This window comes from Lepidochelys kempii, chromosome 7 (assembly GCF_965140285.1).
Source record: "Lepidochelys kempii isolate rLepKem1 chromosome 7, rLepKem1.hap1, whole genome shotgun sequence".
Classification (NCBI taxonomy): domain Eukaryota; kingdom Metazoa; phylum Chordata; order Testudines; family Cheloniidae; genus Lepidochelys; species Lepidochelys kempii.
This window is the reverse complement of record NC_136386.1, coordinates 26163717-26184026: the sequence shown is the minus strand read 5'-3', so window position 1 is coordinate 26184026 and position 20310 is coordinate 26163717. Positions and strand designations below refer to the sequence as shown.

Here is a 20310-nt window from a genome sequence, read left to right as displayed (position 1 = left end):
TTTTTCCTCTATAGAAATGTGAGGTGGAGACCCCACATTCTCACTCCATTACAGAGGGGCTTGGAATAGAGATCACATTACAAAACCTTGTTGCTCTCTGACCCTTTAATTAAAAAATATTTACATTTATTTGCCTGAGGATTTTGCTGTTGGCAAAGAAGCATTTGTTCCCTTCATTTCAAGGTTGGAAGAGCCTTGATTTCACATGTGTTTTTTAGTGTTGTCTACCATCTCAAAATGCTGGAAGTCAGGGAAATAACTGCATTGTGGGAGATGCCTTGGGAAATTTGAAAAGTAAATAAACTTCCAACCCATGAGCCAAATATTCTAGTACTAAAAATCAAACATTTATTTCCTGTAGCATCAGGAAATAAGTTATTACTACATAAAATATATCAAGAAAACTTCTGAATGTTACCATAGGTGACCCAACAGACACAGACCTAATAAGTTAAAGCGGCAGGTCAGAGCTCATGACAAACAGCTCTCCTGAGGGCCCTCTGGCACCTGAGCAGAACACAATCCTACAGCCAGGAATACTGGATGTACTTTGTATAGAGAAAGTGACTGACAAAGGGCCTAATCCTGAGAGGTGTTAAGGACCCATAACTACCGGTGTTGCGGGCACTTAGCACCTCTCACGATTAGTCACCATCTTAAAGTTAGAGACTAACCAATTTATTTGAGCATAAGCTTTCGTGAGCTACAGCTCACTTCATCAGATGCATCTGATGAAGTGAGTTGTAGCTCACGAAAGCTTATGCTCAAATAAATTGGTTAGTCTCTGAGGTGCCACTAGTACTCCTTTTCTTTTTGCGAATACAGACTAACATGGCTGCTACTCTGAAACCATCTTAAAGTTCTCTTCTTCTACAAACATCTGAATTTGTCTTTGAAGACAATCTGAAACATTTCCTATGAGTTTAGAAATAAAGCAAGAAAGGAGGAAAGTCAGGAGGTGGCAGGCAAGTTTATCCATATATATATATATATATATATATATATAAAATGTTCTGCAGGGTACCTAAAAGGGTTTTACATATTAGAGATAGCCTACAGGGAGGAATTCTCTGCTGCAGACTAATTGAGGATGATACTGTCAACTATCTGACAAAAAGATTAGGGGCAACACTGAGAAAATTAAGATGAAAGGACCTAAATGAGGGGCAGTGTCTGAACCAGTAAAGACTAAACACTATAACAGGAAAGAAGTGAATCCCATCTCTGACTGTCCCCATTTGCCACCCCATCCGCCACCTCAGATGATGAAAATACAGTCACTCTCTGAAAATTAGTTCTTCAAACTAACCCTGTGGCCTCTGGGTTAAAGGTGAGAAGGAAAACATTTTATAGAGACTAATAGATAAAGAGAAAATGCAAGATTTCCTCAGGGCTTCGTCATGATCACAGAGGATCCCCCAGGGGGGAAGAACAAAAAAGAAAAGAAAAATTTACCCAGGACATACATTATGTTTGATGTACAATCTACAGTACTTGTGAAGAACTGTACTAATTCATGAAGTAAAATCTTTACTTAATTTTTTCTCCTGATTTGACATACTAATTAGAAACCTTGTTTAAAGAAAAAAAAGATTTCAGTTAGACAGATAACTAGTTATTGGGTGCTGCATCCAACGTTTTTCATTCCAGCAGAATCCAAATCAATTTACACCCGAAGTTCCCAAGTTCTCCTCACAAGGCCCCTTTTACATCACTCTGGCAGTGTAGAGTGGCTCCCTGTGGAACACTGCTGCCCTCCAACCTCTTGTTCAGAGGATGGACAAGGAAATGGGAGGGGGCATATCCACAACACATTGTACTGAGTCTGCTCAGGGCCATGGGAGTGGCCCATAAGTAGTTGTGGAAAGCTGCAGAAGAGGCTGATTTAAGTTGTACTGGGAGCTCAGAATCTAGGAAGTACAAAGGTGACAAAGCCAGCTGCGCCCCCCCCCACCCCACCCACCCACACACACTCCCTGCTGGGGCTGCACCTCCTGAGCTGTGCATCTGGGAGGCTCAGCTCAGAATCGGGGCCTCTATATACAAAAATCATTTCACCTCCCCACAGAAATGTATGAGACAGCAACTACTGAACAGCACATAGCACTAATTCAAAACATATCAGGACAGGAAATGAATAATATCGTACCCAAGTGAAATGGCAAAGGAAATACAGTTATAGTGAACAGAATGTAATTACCCAATTTGGAACTTGTCTAGATACTGACATCTAGCAGTACAGTGCACTCAGAGGAAAGCCACCTGTTGAATCACCAACACTTCTTGTACCACTCTCAGATACTGTCCAAATATTAACTAAGCATGCCTGTGTTTAACCTGAGGGCTGATGAGCTCACAGCCCTTTGTCATATGGCAGCAGGTAAAGTTCTTCTAGTCTGTTCAGCTTTGCAGTATCCATCTTTCCTCAGAAGTTGACTTGTTTTCTTTTTAGTTCTTTCTAATGTATAAAAAAGGCTTGAAACATTCTGTGAAAAAAATTTGACCTGTTTTTACATCAGAAATTCAGCTCCTGCCTAGACTAGAAGACTATGATTATTGCAGAATACAATGACATCACCAAAAGAGCCAAAACAGTTGTTCAACTGAGAAAGTAATATTTTTTTAGTCAGCTTTATTAAAACTCTTTTTAAAGTTGTTTTTGCTAACACCTATTTCATCTCAACATCTAATTAGCACTTTGGAGAAAGGAAGTCTGTTTTAAATTCAACACCAATTCCCCTTCAACTACAGGTACGTCTATACCTACAGCAACACAGCTACTGCAGCACAGACGCTCCCCACATCAACAGAAGGGTTTTTCCCCCCCTATTGATATAGGCAATTCACCTCTCCAAAGGTGCATCCTCGTTGCATGCACAGTGGGGATTAGGTCAACCTAACTACGTCGTACTGGGTGTGATTTTAAAAATTAAAAAGAAAAAGAAAAACAGCCCTGAGCAATGTAGGTAGGTAGATCTAATTTATCGGTGTGGACCAGGCTTAAGATGTGAGAACATATATATAGCCTCTAAAAACCCGACCACATCCCAGAGCAAAACCAAGATCAACATTGACATTCCTGATATTTTAAGGTAAACCATTAACAGAAAAACCCACACATCTTTCATACCTCCTTTATAGCTCATAAAAATGCAAGAAAGGACATAGCCTTTATCAGGGCCAGATTAACTTTTGTGGGCCCAGCACCAAACATATTTGTGGGCCCCCATTGGGGAAATAGGGCATGTGATGGGGGGCAGCCCACAGAACGAGGGGCTGGTTGGGGGCAATGAGGAGTGGCCCCACTCAGCCCAGCAAAAGGGCACTGTTTACAACCGACAACTGCTAGACACACACTGGCCCACCCAGCCCTGTGCTGCCAGCGTGCCCCTTCCACACTGCCCCCCTGCCCAGTGCCCTGCCCTTATGCCCCGCACCCCCTCACCCAGAGACTTCCCCCACAGATCCCTATACCCAATGTCCCCCCCCGCCCCCCGGATCTGCTATGCCCAGCACCCACTGCCCAGAGACCCCTCCCGCTAACCTTCCACCACAACTGCACAGCAACCTGCACACCATACCCCCTGCAGGGGTGGTAAGAGGAGGGGTGGGGGAAGAGCAGGGGTGGTAAGAGGAGGGGTGGGGGAAGAGCAGGGCCAGGGGAAGCTTTCTTGGCCAGCTTAACCAGCTGGGGGATTGGGCTGGCCGGGGCCCCTTTTGACTCTGAGCCCAGTACCATGGTGCCACTGGCACCATGGTAAACCTGGTACTGGCCTTTATCAGGTCATTTTTGACACAACTGGCTGTTGCACAGCTGGAAGAGATAAATTAGTTTCTGATAAATAATAATACAGATGTGAATATTGTGTAATATTTACATCACAATAGCTCCCAGCCCCCAAGGAAGGATCAATTAAGAACACCACAAAGATGTTTGAAGACCCTTTTCCATCCAACACACCCCCATTCGATAGCGCCTCCGCGTTTGTGGTCCTATTTATCACAAAATACTGATGGCCAGTATTTCATTCTGCATGTGTTTTTAGATTATAGCATTTTTGTTCTTAAATTAATATTTAATGCACTCCACATACTTACACAGGTTACAAGCACTTTAGGTTATAGTTATAATCACAATAAAAATTCTTCTAAGAAGGTTTAATATAAATTACTTAAGAATGCCTAAATACATATGTATAAAAGGCCACTATGAAACAACACACCAGACTTACAATCAAAAGGTCCCAACTATATCTGGCACAACCTGACAGTTTTATTAATAACCCTGTATTTTTTCATCATTTTTTCACATCTTAAACAGTTAAAGCAGAAAATAAACTGGAAATGTGTCTCACTTACCTAAAATGTCATCAATCTCAATGAATGAAAGTGAAGAATTTAATGAAAATACCATCCAAAATAAAGTTAAAACCAGCAAGTAAACATGCAGCTGTTAACAGAGAAGAGATTTTAAAAAGAAAAGTTGAAGAAAACAGAACAGCAGAATACTGAGAAACAGAAAATAGGGTGTATGAGCATGCTGAACTACAAGCTCAAAGTGAGACCTTAAAATAGACTTTAATAAGTCTCAAATACTGAGTTATGAAGCGGAGGTGAAAACAATTTAAATGGCTTACTTTATCTTGGTGAAATAAATGTTCAATACAAATATTTCAGGTAATATGTTTTCTTGGGATTTTGTAACCCATTTATAAAAGTGATAACACACCTCATGAAGACCAGTAAGACAAGCATAGAGTACTTGCACTTCTCAGGTTATTCAGATCATCATTATGCATGTAACCTTGTACTTTATGATGAGTATGTACAACAACAACTTCACAAATTGTGATATTGTTTGTGTGTATGTGTGAATACACATACACACAGCGATATTGATATACACTACTGTACAGCAGATAAAGAGCAAATTAGGGCCCAGTTCGACAATGAGCTCCAATTAGGCCCATGCAGAGCCACTTCACCTGCATGAAGCTCATTGCAGCGTTGGGGCCTTAGTTTGAAAGTAGATATTATACGGGTAACTCAGGGATTAGATCATACAGCCAAACAAAATGATTAACATAAAAAAGTATAGCTTGTGTGATGTCATCAGAACTGCAAGATGAGTAAAGCTTGTAATTCATGTTAATATATTTGCTTGAGCATGCTAGATTTTATTGTAAATAAATGTGAATTAATTAATATTAGGAAGTGAAACTACTTTCCTGCATGTTTGTTCATTTATTTTTATTGACTGTTCGGGACACTGGTCTTTAAATCATATGTTAACATTTGAGGAGCCAGTCGCAATTCAAGTTATTTTACTACTTTGCATATGCTGATTCTATTGGTTAAATCTTCTTACTTTTATCAACTTTATCCTTGTAATTGCAGTATCCACAATTCATTCATATTTCTGTAGATATGCACAACCCATTTTAAGAAACACTTTTACATGCAAATCTATCAAACTTTCAGAGGATTTGCTATTATCCTTCCTACCATTTATCTTTTTCTCATTAATCAGAAGCAAACTCTTATCATAACAGAGAAGAAAATTCAACATAAAAGATCAGATAATTTATAAATACATATTCAAAGAGAAAATAATAACCACCTTCACTGGAAGTTTGCTTTGTGAAAAATCAAAGGACCAAATTAACCCTTGGTGTAACTCCAGTGAAGTCAACAACATAAATTAATTTAGAGACTAACCAATTTATTTGAGCATAAGCTTCCGTGAGCTACAGCTCACTTCATCGGATGCATACTGTGGAAAGTGTAGATCTTTTTATATACACACAAAGCATGAAAAAATATCTCCTCTCACCCCACTCTCCTGCTGGTAATAGCTTATCTAAAGTGATCACTCTCCTTAAAAGATCTTCTACACTTTCCACAGTATGCATCCGATGAAGTGAGCTGTAGCTCACGAAAGCGAATGCTCAAATAAATTGGTTAGTCTCTAAGGTACCACAAGTACTCCTTTTCTTTTTGCGAATACAGACTAACACGGCTGTTACTCTGAAACCTGAAATAAATTAATTTGGCCCATTATGTCCAATAGTGGATTATTTGTTTTGATAATCAACTATTAAATAATGACATTTACATGCAGTTTTTTTTCATTCAGTTATGTTATAAGTGTTGTTTATGGACATCAGAGTGTGATATAAGTAAATTATTGCAATGTCACAAAAGTAGAATTATATGGTGGTTCTTCATCTTGGAATCATCAGTTCAAATGGATGGTGCTAGTTTTCTCTCCTTTTCAGGCAGCAGTGCAGGGAGCAAATAGAATTGAAGGATTTTTAGTGCACTCCCTGCTCTCAGCCTTCTGATCCCCATGCAAAGCTTCTATAATATCCCTTCTGAATTATACACTAAAATTAAGAAGATTAGTAAGAATACCAATCAGGAAAAAATATACACAGAGTATCTGGTTGGGACATTACGGATTGGTGATTCTAAGATGCAAAACCACCATTTACAGGTTAAAAATCTTAGACAACTTGCTTCCCCTTTATAGATCACCAATCCGTATTCTGGGCAATCCCAACAACCCCGATTAAAAACAAAAACAAAAAAATTTGGCATGAGCAAGGAAGAGATAGGGAGACAAGACAATACCTCTACCCTGTGGACATGAAACTCAAAGGACATAGCTGCAGAGGGGAAAGTATTTTTAAAAGGGATGTCAGACTGACCAGGTTGCTGTCCTTATAGACCTCCACTGCATAGGATCCTTCTCTCTCCCCAACAAAAGAGGGCCCTAATTTACAAATGAGGAAAGCACTCTTTCAGCTTTGTAAGCTTCAGAGATAATAGCAATGAATCAGTTGAGCTATGGAAAATCCCGGCACCCGCTTTTTGGGGCCCAGAAAAAAGGGGAACAGTCTCCCACTCTCTCAATAGTTCTTTGACTATTGTAATTTTAAATATGTAATGTAATATTTAAATACTTTAAATATCCAAGCAGCATCAAAGATATCCTTTCTTGCAAAGATCCAGACCCAAAAAAGACAGAAAGGAAGATCTCCTGATAAAAATGGAAGGAACTCAAAACAGATTATTAATTTACTTACACTCCGAGTTAAAGAAATAGTCTCTAGAGAAAAGGAGTACTTGTGGCACCTTAGAGACTAACCAATTTATTTGAGCATGAGCTTTCGTGAGCTACAGCTCACTTCATCGGATGCATACTGTGGAAACTGCAGCAGACTTTATATACACACAGAGAATATGAAACAATACCAGTGGGGTGGGAGGAGGTATTGTTTCATATTCTCTGTGTGTATATAAAGTCTGCTGCAGTTTCCACGGTATGCATCCGATGAAGTGAGCTGTAGCTCACGAAAGCTCATGCTCAAATAAATTGGTTAGTCTCTAAGGTGCCACAAGTACTCCTTTTCTTTTTGCGAATACAGACTAACACGGCTGTTACTCTGAAACCAGTCTCTAGAGAATACCTTAATGTAATAATAAAGGCAGAGTTTGTAGTCATTAAGAACCAGACTTAGACTATATAGGAAATAGTATCTCTGGACTGAAGGCACTAAAATGACACTGCCCTAAGAAAGCCCACCACAATACAGTGTGATTATATAAATTCTAACAGTAAAAATGCTGACTAAGCTCAAAGGTGTGAAATTTTATAGAACAAGAGACCAGACCCTCAAACAACCAATAAACCTGTAAACAAATTCCAAAATATGAGGTAAACAGCAATTTCTTTATTCTGGTCTGCCACAGGAGTCCACTCACTCACCATGGGTGGAGCCTCCTCAGGGCTGTTCTGGGGATTAGCTCTCTTCCAGGTCCCACACCTCCCCCTGCATTCTCTCACAATCTGCAGCCCCTCTCTCATTCCAGGAGCTGCAGCTTCCTCTTCATAACTCAGTCCTCTGGCCAGGCCACTAAGTGGTTTCCCCTTTTGGGGCAGAGTCCCACTAGACCCACTGTCCAGGTGATGCCACTTAGTCAGTGACTGGCAGGGGAACTCAGGCCCACCCACTACTCCAAGTTCCAGCCTGGGGACCCTACAACACAAAGCCAAAGTCTGTTGAGTCCCCAATCCTGCTGGCTTTTCCCCTGGGCTGCTTCCTACTTCGCTTCACACTGGCTTTCTTCTGCACCCTTCTCTCTTCTGGGTATGTCCTTCCCTCAGGGCCAGGCTCCCCGAGGTCCTACTCTTTCCCTTAGTGCCATCTTTCCCTCTCAGACTTCCTTACTGCAACCCTTTCTGGTGCCAGCTTCCTGGCTTTATGCTAGTCCAGCCTCAGCTGAGCTCCATCTTACAGTCAGGGCTTGCTTCTCCAGCTTAAATCCCTCATGTGTGGCCTATCTCACTAACTGGCCCCTTTCTCAGCTTTCTTAACCCTTTTGGGGCTGGTGAACACCCCTCCCGTGGTCCTATAAAACTGAAGGGAGAAGATTATAAATATCACATGGAACACCTAGATTGTAAAAGAGTATCAGACACTATATCGGATAGCCACAATCTCTCTAAATTTAAACTTTCACAAGCAAGATCATTATAGGAAGAGCTGCCGTGTCAGAATGCAGAAAGGAACCCTTTGACATGCAAGACAAAAGGAGATGGTCAGCAGCTGATAGCTGCAACAGATCTGTAAGCCAAGCCCAGGCAAAGAGTTTTGTGCTGGATCTTGTTGTGACCAGTTCCTTGCTATACAACCCCACTTTTGAATTAGAAGGTTGAATGCAGAAGGTAGAGGTGCAGGGTCCCTTGCTTTTGATGAGGGCAAGAACTAAAGTTTGTGTGTAAATAAGCACTGCTTTGATTTAAAGAGCACTGAAAAAAACTGAAGTGCAAGTTTACTAACCTGAGCTACACACTCTTTATGTGGATTTCTCTTTTGGATTATGTCCAGTTTGCTTGAGTCCTCTGACTCCAGATGAGCTCCCCATCCTGTGAGATGGAGACTGACATTCAGGGTTAGGATTAAACCAATCCAGCTCATGGAAAAGTACTACCTCCATTAAGTTTGTTTTCTGGAGAAGATTGAATGGCTCAGGGGATTGGTAATGGAAAAAAGATACTTTTGCTTCTAGATTGCTGATTTAAATATAGAAGAGATTAGGAGTGACTGAAACTCATTACCATATTAAGGCTGTTGGTTGTCTCAGTCCATATCACAAGAAACATCACCAAGACTGGCACACTCAAGGGCATTCTTAAGATAAACCAAGGACTGAATAGGTGCAGACAGTGAAGCACTGATGAGAATAGTGATACTTAGCATCTATACAGCACTTGGAATCTTCAAATTCTGTACAAACATATATCAGCTAATCCACCCTCACATAATAGAAGTGGTCCCCTCCAGATTAAAACTGAGGTACCTAGGTAGAACCTACAGTACATATACAAGAGACAAATTTATAAATTCATTTCAGTTTTAGAGATATTATGGGTTCTAGAATTTGAAGAATACAGAATATAACAGCAACTAGAATGAAATTTTCAAGTGCATTAACTATAAACAGAGGTCTTCAGTCTCCATGGCAGTCAGTTTGGTACCTGGACAAGTACTACATTCATGCACTACTGTCTTGCTGCCTAGACCAGAAAATTGAGAAATAATTTTATTGTGAGTGAAAAGAAACATTTGATTCAACCCAAAATAAAAAAATTTGGACTTCAATTTTATTAAAAAAAAATAAGAAAAGTTAAAGTAAATTTTGAAACAAAGAGTTATTTAGAAAATGTCAAAACAAAGAGAGGTTTCAGAGTAGCAGCCGTGTTAGTGTGTATTCTCAAAAAGAAAAGGAGTACTTGTGGCACCTTAGAGACTAAACAATTTATTTGAGCATAAGCTGTTGTGAGCTACAGCTCACTTCATCAGATGCATTCAGTGTTAGTGTCTAAGGTGCCACAAGTACTCCTTTTCTTTTTTCAAAACAAAGAGTTTTTCTGGTTTGGGAATTTTGTTTGGTTTTTTTCCTCCCAGAGTGAAACAATTCAGCAAATTCAACACAAATGTGTGAAATGTTTCAGATGACCCAAATCTGCATTTTGTAGTAGTCTGGTTTTTTAGGAGACAATGGAGGCATCAAGCTCCCAAACCACACCTCCCATAAGGCAATGTTCCAAAATGGGAACATGCAGTTTAATGTTGAACTGACTGGAAATGAAGCATTTGGGGTCATTTCAACAAACCAAACCAAACCAAAATGTTTTGAGTTTGCGACTGTTGAAATGTTTAATTTTGATCAAAAATGTTGAAACAATTGATCAAAAGTGAACAGAAATGTGACATTTCTGAACTGAATTTTTTTTTAAATTTCTGTTCTATGAAAAGTATTGAGACTTTTCATTCTGATTTAGAATGAAAACAAAAATGTTGAAATGTCAGAATTTTCCACAGGACAAAAATTCTGAATTTTGCTCAATACTTGATTTTTTTGAACTGAAGGAAATCTTGAGATATTTCTTGAAAGATCCTTTTTTAGCTCAGGACTCCAGAAAGTCTTGAGACATATCTTGAAAGATCAAGTCTGAAAAGCTGACCTAGTGCTTTCACCCAGTCACACATGGTACTCTACTTAAATATTTGTGGAGATAGAAATAATATACACTGAAACATCTAAATGCACTGGGAAGTTCAGAGAGGCACACTACCAGTAGTGCTTCTGCACAGAGAAAGCAATAGTGGTGATTAGAAACCTGGGAAAAAGAAGGCATCAAAAACCCTGATTATTGCTGCTTGCCTGTCAATGGAGGAGCATAGATTGGAGATCTCTAAGGGTGAAGAACATATTATGTATTATATTATTTCATAAGAGAATCAATAGATGTTCTAAAAAGGGGCAGCTTTAAATACACAAGACCATGAATGAAAGTGTGTGTAGGAAACTTGTGCAAAATAGAAACTTGCAATCTCACCTTTGCCATTGATCTATATCGCTTCTTGGAAACAGCTCAGAATAGCTACTTTTCTGCTGATGGCACTATATATTTAATCATGAATAATATGAATCATTAATGACTATATCTTTAATCATATTATAACAGAGAATGGAAACATTAGTAATTACACTTCCAATATAACTAAACATTTTCAAATTGTTCATTTCCTAAGGATAGGTCTCTTTAAGGAAAGTAGCTGACAGAGCACAATTCCTGTTTCCTTCATGGTTGGTATAATACAGAATATTATCAAATGTAATCGATGGGATTTAATATCATGTCTCCCTTTAGCTTTCATGGAAACTAGGCCGCTAAATCCCTATGCACCTTATACAAAATGTGTCCCCACATACTTACTCAGACCTTTCCCAGATATGTGTAGAAGTGGTACAATTCCCTCTTCAGTGAAGCCTGCAGAATGTATTTAGGCTGCTGTTGAAAAAAATACTACAGAATGTCTCACAGATAAGAAAACAGGTAGTGGCAAAGTCAGTCAGTCAGTCAGTCATTCTCCTCAGCAATAATGTAAAGGAATGCTGCATCAAGGAAATTATAAGCTACATCCAGCTTCTTATTAGTGTGCTTTCCTACTGCTTAGCAGCCAGAGGCAGATATACAAGACACAGAATTCCTGTTGATTATGCCAAACTTGCTCCAATACAGGTCACAGTATCATAAGCAAAATATAAAGTGCTTAGTTGTAAATTGGTAGAAATAAACTTTCAGGATTACTTACCTGGTTCTCTTCATGAGAAACCCTCATCTGCTCTTTAAGAACTGACATTCTGGCAGCTTCTTCTTTCCTCAAGACTCTTTCCTTTTTTAGCTCAGGACTCCAAAAAGTCTTGATGCTATTCATGGAAGATCCCAGCTTACTGTCCTTGATATCCAGTTCTTTTCTCAGAAGATCATTCTCTCTTTGTAGTTCCTTGAGCTGAGCCTGTAGATCTAGCATGGTGCTATCCCTTACCTGTCTCAGCATAGAGGGAACTTGATGATGATGATGATGTGAAGATGTGGTCAGACCTCCATGCTGATCAGTATAAGAAAGGACATCTGTGTGAGAAAGTCCAGCTGAAGCAATATTTGGACTACTCCCCATAGCTGTGACTCGACCACCATACACAGCTCGATTTGCAGCCCTTCCAAGAGTCATTGTGCCCTTTGGGAAAGTAGTAGACGCTACACCTTCATGGTCACTAAGATACATCGGTCCAGATGTTGCATAGGCTGCATTAAGGGACTGGATGTTTTCCATTGATAGTGTCTTACCTGTTCCTCCCCCGCTGCTTGTTCTCCTGTGGCCCAGACGAGGAGATCTTGGCAAACGAGGAGACCTGGAAGGACTGCCTTCCAAATTACTGATTGTTCTTGCACTTCCATACATTTTTTCTACTACTGTGAGGTACTATTTAATAAGAAATTAGTAACACTGATGCTGGATATTAAACCTATAATTCCAGATAATAATGCTGGCAAATGGTTTCACTGCATTCTTCGAGTAGGAAAAAACTGATAACTTCTCAAACACTGAAGATCTGGAAAAAAAATAATTAAGGTTGAGTAAAGTAACTTAAAACAAATACAATATAAAGTAACTTTACAATGATGAAAGTGGGTCATAAAGCACAGTATACATCAACTGGTCTTGGAATAATTATTTTTAAAGTAAGAATAATGCTGTTTTACATTTAGGATTATTACCTGTGAATTTCCATATTTAATGGAATTTCAAATGGAGAAACAACTGTTCATTTTTTTCGTGCTAGAAACTATTTTTGGCATTTTGAATTAGTAACACTGTGGACCAAATATATCCCTAATGTAACTTCAGTCATTTAAGTCAATTCACTTAATTAATAATCACAATGAAATTACACCAGGGATGAAACTATCTGGTGTCTACACAAAAACAAATTGAAACCAGAGGTCATGAATATATTTTCAAAACACAACATATCTGTTTTCCTTTAATAACATTAGCTTAATAAATACCACATTGGTGGGGACATGATGGAGGCCAAGAGAGGGGACATTAAATAAAACACAGTACTTCTGATAGCTCAGTTTTAGTGGAAGAAACAGATATTGTTAAGCTAAATTTCAAGGTTTACAATAAGACAGTTAATTTCAGAGAATAATTGTCTTCAGGACAATTATAAATTATTAGAAAGATGACTGGAACTATAAACCACAGACTTGTTGGTATTTGTTGTTTGTCTATTCGAAGGAAAAAAGTATATTATAAACAGTTAATTCTTTCCTCAAGTAAAGGAGGGACTGTCAAATCTCCTTTTCTGCATTTGATGTCATAATGGTATTTCTGTAGCAGGCTTACTTTTGTAACTGATTTAAATAATCAGAACAGTTAAAGTTACTGATAATTTCATAACCGATAAAAATAAAATAATAATAAAGAATCTGATAATATCAGGAACATCTGATCCACATTTATCACCCATTACTATGAACCTTCACTGATTTTTTTTTTAAACAACAAACAAGCATTCCAAGCAATCTGTGAAATTAAGTAACTTGGCTGCGATAACTAAACCAGATCTAAAATAATTTCTTAAAGAGAGGATTCATTCAGAGCAGCAGCACCAAGTCTAAGTCACTTAAATCCAGCAATTTTTAAGCATTTCCCCAGGACATAGGGTGATCAAATGTCCCAATTTTATAGAGACAGTCCCGATTTTGGGGTCTTTTTCTTATATAGGCTCCTATTACCTCCCACCCCCTGTCCCAATTTTTCACACTTGCTGTCTGGTCACCCTACCAGGACATTACCACTACATACAGGTACCCTATTCTAATTCTATAATGTCCATTCTACATTTGTGTTGAGAGGAGGGTTTTTTTGGTGGAGGGGGATAGAGGGGGAAGGAATGTAAATATTTTTAAATCAAGAATAACAGCTAGAATATTAAATCATTGCCACTGTGTTTGAACCATTTTAGAAAAAACAATTACAGACATTAGTGCAAACAAAGACAAAAACAAGTCCCCACTTGCCATAGCCCCTACCTATCTCTATACTAGAGAAATGTACCTTTGTAAACCATTCTAATCTCCAAGATTTATAAACCATCCATGACCTCATACAAGGATGTTTCAACTGGTTTACATGGATTCTAAAAACTGTTGGGGGTAGACTAGCTTTTCAATAGGTCTAAGAATCAGTATAGCGTAAACCACTTCAGTCTGAGCTGTTTCATTGCCAGCATGGATTTGGACGTGCTAAAATGTTTCTTCTTGGTCCCCTCGGTACTATTCTGCAGTGCATCAGTACCCTTTCAAATTATTCCAGAATCCACTTTTGATGCCAGTTGGGCCAGTAATTATAGGAATAGTACCTGGATGGCATTGCAATGGAAATGGTTTAAAATAGTGGCTGTGGATATGGGGCAAAAATGCAAGGTTCTGATGTCCTTCAGTGTGGCTAAAATGGACACACTGAACTGTTTGTGCTGAAACTGTTTCTATCCAAGCAGTTCAATTTCCAATAATTCCCTTCTCTAGTGCAAATATAGCCCTAGGCAAACTGGATCAACCAGTGCTAACAAAATATTGGTTTGTATTAACCAGCTTAACGAGAGTCACTGTTTCCTGTTGGTTTGTATTTTCCCCAGCAGGTGAAAGGCAGTTCTGTTGTCCCAAAATACAGATGTTTCTTCCATATAGAAATAAGCCTCAACTTTTCAGGATGCCGCACAGGCACATCCATTCCGATAAGTACTGGAATTTTGACTATTTAAGCAGAAATAGTGGATATGAAATTAGACTCTAGCAACGCTCTCCGGCTGAAGTATACAGGTAAATTCTAATGAAGTCAATGGGAACTACTCAGCCTGTAGAATAATGCTGAACCATTTTAATCATATAGGCCAAAGGCTTGCCCAAGGAATTGAGCCCTGAAGCTGTCTGGAGTCTTACGGGACTCTACTGCAATGGAGGCAAACTCAAATCCTAGAAGAGACCGATGCAGTTTCCCTATCTAAGTTCTTACGACAGTGCCTATTATCCTAGTATTTGAGTGCCCAAACGTACCCCCAGTAAAGAGACAAAATCCGTGTCTCGCCAGCTCCAGCTGCCACATGGTATATAGCACTTGTTTCACTAGGGTACACAATATTTCTGACATCTCAGCTCCAAAACAGTCAGGGAGTGAAGTTAAGGTCACTGAAGCAGAGGACACACAACACCTCATGACTATTGGGGTCGGGACGATTTGATCCTTTCTCATAATTCCCCAATCACCTCACCACATATTTTTTTTTGTAATATAGTCAGAAATCCCTGACGATCTCTACTTCCCCATAACAGTGCAATAGGTATAGAGTGAGGATCCATATATATGTAACCCTTCTGCCCGTCAGAGTTGGCAGCAACAAGGGCCGGGTTCAATATCTAGGGGATCCATTCCAATAACACAATGCAAACCGGCTCGAGCCCCCACCCAGTGACCTGGGACAAATATATACCACCCCCGCTGGGCACCTCCAAGAGGCAATACTTCCCCTCTCGCAAGCACATAATCTGAGTGTAGCAAAAAGCCTTTTAATAACAGAGAGAAACAATGTGGCATTATGTTGGGGAAACACCACCAACAGGATTCATAACACAACCCATGAGCAAAAAAAACCCACCCCAAGCAAATTGGGGCATGCCCCTTTCCCTTTGGTTCTTGAATCCAGCAACCCCAAATCACCCAAAGTACCAAAAGTCCAATGACCCAAAAGTCTCTGGTCAGGGCAGCCCCAGAGTTCGAAAGTTTATCTGTGGAGCTTTACCTCCCAACCTGGGTGGAGATGGGACGGGGGTAAGAGGCACCTTACATGATCTGAAGCTGAAAGAAAAGGAGTACTTGTGGCACCTTAGAGACTAACCAATTTATTTGAGCATGAGCTTTCGTGAGCTACAGCTCACTTCATCGGATGCATACCGTGGAAACTGCAGCAGACTTTATATACACACAGAGAATATGAAACAATACCTCCTCCCACCCCACTGTCCTGCTGGTAATAGCTTATCTAAAGTGATCATCAAGTTGGGCCATTTCCAGCACAAATCCAGGTTTTCTCGCCCTCCACCCCCCCACACAAATTCACTCTCCTGCTGGTGATAGCCCATCCAAAGTGACAACTCTCCACACAGTGTGCATGACAATCAAGTTGGGCCATTTCCTGCACAAATCCAGGTTCTCTCACCCCTCCACCCCCCTCCCAAAAACCACACACACAAACTCACTATCCCGGCCCAACTTGATGATCACTTTAGATAAGCTATTACCAGCAGGACAGTGGGGTGGGAGGAGGTATTGTTTCATATTCTCTGTGTGTATATAAAGTCTGCTGCAGTTTCCACGGTATGCATCCGATGAAGTGAGCTGTAGCTCACGAAAGCTCATGCTCAAATAAATTGGTTAGTCTCTAAGGTGCCACAAGTACTCCTTTTCTTTTTGCGAATACAGACTAACACGGCTGTTACTCTGAAACCGATCTGAAGCTGACCGCCCCACAGCTCCATAGGCCTCCGCTCCGCTCTGCTCTGCCAGCCGCCCCACGAACTCCTTCGCTCAGCTCCGCTCCACAGCCCACAAGCAGCTCCTGCTGTCCCACGAACTGCTCCACCAGCTTGTCCACAAGGCACTCCAGCCATCCCGCAAACTGCTCCACAATATATCTTCAGGCTCCCGCACTACTTAACACAATGCTCAGTGATTTCAGCTCTTAGTCAGTTCAGCTCTTTGGTGAATTCAGCTTGTAGTAGGGGAGCCTCAGTGCTGGTGCACTATTAGCCCAAAGTGAGCTCAGCAGCCTGTAACTAGACTCCTAATGGAATCAAAATTAGCTCTGATATTCCACAGTGGAGAGAGGAGGAAGTGCAATTAGCATGGAAGGCCCTCACCAAGGGGCCCATACCACCAAGTATAAATACCTGTCCCCAACCTCTCTCCATTCACAGAGTTTTGGAACCCATGACCCTTGCCTAGCGAGTGCTACTTAGTTGATGGTGAGTCCCTCCATCATAACAAAAGGCCAAGTGCAGTTCCAAGCACAGTTCCCATAATCAGCGTAACAACAATTTATTCTTCCTGCCCCAATAACAGAGACGCTGGGGATCCCACAGCAGCCAAAGTGACCATTTGGGCAGCTATGGCCTCATTCTAGGCGGGATGGGTGTGCCTATGCAAATGAGATCAGCCCCTGAAGTTCTTTTCCACAACTTGCCACACCTCACCACCAGACATCAGGGTGGAGCTCATCCTGACACTGCTTACATAGAGCAACTCAAAGATCAGGCAGCTAATTTGTATGTTCTTCCCACCACCAAGAGCAACTCCCTGCCACACTGATAAGCAGTTGGCACGGTGATAAGCACGGAGATGCAGTGGTAATGGACTACCAAAATCCTTAGTATTGTTTAAACTGAACTCACTTAAAAGCTGCAGATATGGGAGGGTTGAGGCACTGGTGAGGTTGTGTCTCAGAGAAACATAGGACTCACCTGCAGTATATCAGCACCGTGTCTGGTGTTCTAGTGCCACCATTTCTACCACCATCTGGTATGGGTATGACATTGGCTCCTTCAATTGGCTCCTTTAATTCACTTATTAAGCTACTTAGCCCTCCTTTTTTAGCTGCAGTCTGTTCAATGCCCTCCTTCTCTAGCATGTATGAAGTCTGTAAGATTAATGACTGTAAGAGAGCAATAATTTGGGTCCTGTTCAACACCGATTTTTTTCTTCAGTGCCTAAAGCTGAGCTTGTAGAAAGAGGCCTTGCTTTTCCCTAGACTCCTCCTTTACTATGTGCTTGTGTGATATGCTCACATTTCTGTTTTAATAATGTTACCTATATGTGAAAGTTCTGAAAACAAGAAAAAAAAATAAGTGAAGAAACAGCAACTGAAAAATTACTTAAGAAACATCTGCAGTTCACGTGTATTTTAATTTGAAATCCATTGCATATCTAATTTTGAATTTTACAGATCTGTAGCCAGTGCAAAATACAGCATACAAAAGTGTTTCCTTATGTGGGAGCAAATCAATTAATTGTGGGCAAATCCTGTCGCTTTCTGTATGGCTGTGAAGAGCCCCAGATGCAATAGAAGCAGTTTAGAATTGCTGCAAGGAGGAGACAAGAAAGGTTTTGGGGGCACCTACACGGAGGGTCCCCCTTCCTGAGATCCATACAAGCTAGCTCCACAGGGATTTCCTGCATCCCCCAGGTATCAGAATTCAGGGGCCAGCAGGGGACACTTACCTCAGGGTCATAGTAGCAGCCACCCCTCACCACTTTTAGAATCTACTGGCACTAAACCTAGTTAGTGAGCTTGGGCTGAGGAGGAGGCACATGCAGGGGATTTAGACCCTGGAAATTAAATTCCATTTACAGCGTTTCTCTTGAATAAATGCTACCAGCACAAAATGTAATTCATATAGAAACAAACACTGCCGCCCCCATCCCTCAAGCATGGAGTGTCCTAAACCAGAGAAAAACCAATGGGGTTCCAGGGCATGGAGGCTGGAGAGAAAATCAAAGAGAGATCATGCCAATGATAAGCATCTCCTGCATATTACCCCAGAAGGGGCTTTAGGAACAAAGTCAGGAGATCCACAACCACATGCATCCACCTGCCACTGAAGCTACAGAGGTTGTAGTAGCAGGCCTGGAGCAGCTCCAATACAGCTCTGTGGACAGCTTGGGAGGACTGCATTCTTCCCCATCCCCACCCAAACTTTTCTGTGGCCCCTCTTCCTCCCAAGCTCATTTACTCAGGACTGGGACAGAGTGTAGGATTTGGTCCACATTAGATATGGATCAGGGTCATATTTTCTTTAAACAGTTACTTTCCATTTTTTAAAAATCCAATCATTTCAATTTAGTGGCCCTAGAAATATTAAAAACTGCACATTTATTGTCTCAACAGTTTATTTTAATAGCTTTTAAATGTGTATTTTATATTAATTTCTAAAGCTACCTGTTATTATTTTAATATCAGATATTGTTTAATGTATAAAAGGATTTGGGGCCTCTTAAGCACGCATGCTCAGAAAGAAAATTATTGGGTATTTTATTCTAGGGTCTCCCCTGAAGATCTCAGAGAATAGAGAATAGTCTTTTTTAGGAAGAAAGTACTTCTTGATGGCTGTTCTAAATTAGGTTTCATTTATTTTCAAGATTTCTGCCTCATCTCATCACCTGTACTCTGCTGACAATAATATCATGCATCCGACAAAGTGGGTATTCACCCACGAAAGCTTATGCTCCAGTACATCTGTTAGTCTATAAGGTGCCACAGGACTCTTTGCCGCTTTTACAGATCCAGACTAACACGGCTACCCCTCTGATACTTAATAATATCATGGACTCACTTGATCTACTTAAGTCTCACACACTGGATTTTATTTGAATTTTACTGTCTATTTTTATTTAGCCTTAAAACTCAAGCTTTTAAATCTAGTACTGGTTTACTACTATATTTCCAAGTTCACGAATATTCTTGTGGTATACATTATACAGTTTTCATGCAAGAATATAATCTTCACAAAGCTCTGAGATTTGTTTTATATTCATTATTATATTTTCATTCTGTTTACATATTTCTACACAGAACCACTAATTTTCTTAAGATCCCGTTTGGATTTTGCTAGAGCTAAATCACTTCCAATGAATTGAAGCTTGTGAGAAATTTTCTACATTTGTACCTGTCTATATTTTTATCTCCTAATGACTCACAAGCGCATTGCATGCATAGATGATATCTGTCTATTTATAACATATCCCCCATTGTAGCATCTGATCATCTGTAAACTGAACAATCAGTCTACATGTAAAATGTTGCTGATTGTGTTATATTACATAGATTTCCTGGTCTGTGACTTGTAGACCTTAAAGAAACAAAAACAAAAAACAAACAAACAAAAACACAAGAAGCTTGGTACAGATCCCCAGTACACAGGGTTGCCAGGCATCCGGTCTTTGACCAGAACACCCGGTGAAAAAGGGACCCTGGTGGCTCTAATCGGCACTGCCAACCGGGCTGTTAAAAGTCCTGTTGGTGGTGCAGCAGGGGCCCTGGGCGAAGGCAGGCTCCCTACCTGCCCTGGCTCCATGCAACTCCCAGAAGCAGCCACCAGGTCCCTGCAGCCCCTAGGCACAGGGAGGCTCTGCGCCCTGCCCCCGCCCTGAGTGCCGGCTCCGCATCTCCCATTGGCCGGAAACTGTGACCAATTGGAGCTGCAGGAACAGCGCCTGCAGGCACGAGGGCAGCACGCGGAGCCTCCCTGGCCGTCTATGCACCTAGGGGCTGAAGGGACCTGGTGGCTGCTTCCTGGAAGCTGCAGTAAGTTCCTCCCAGACTCCACATCCG

General features: G+C 40.6%; 1 protein-coding gene across 9 annotated transcripts in view; it reads right to left on the bottom strand.

The window, feature by feature from the left end:
• ERC2 (ELKS/RAB6-interacting/CAST family member 2) overlaps positions 1-20310 on the bottom strand; it is an 833583-nt gene that overhangs the window by 793153 nt on the left and 20120 nt on the right. For all 9 annotated transcript variants that reach the window (XM_078853606.1, XM_078853612.1, XM_078853608.1 and 6 more), the window contains exon 2: positions 11670-12471. In XM_078853606.1, the coding sequence (XP_078709732.1) occupies positions 11670-12320 (651 nt within the window). In that variant the 5' untranslated portion in view covers positions 12321-12471. The remainder of the gene's footprint in view (positions 1-11669; positions 12472-20310) is intronic.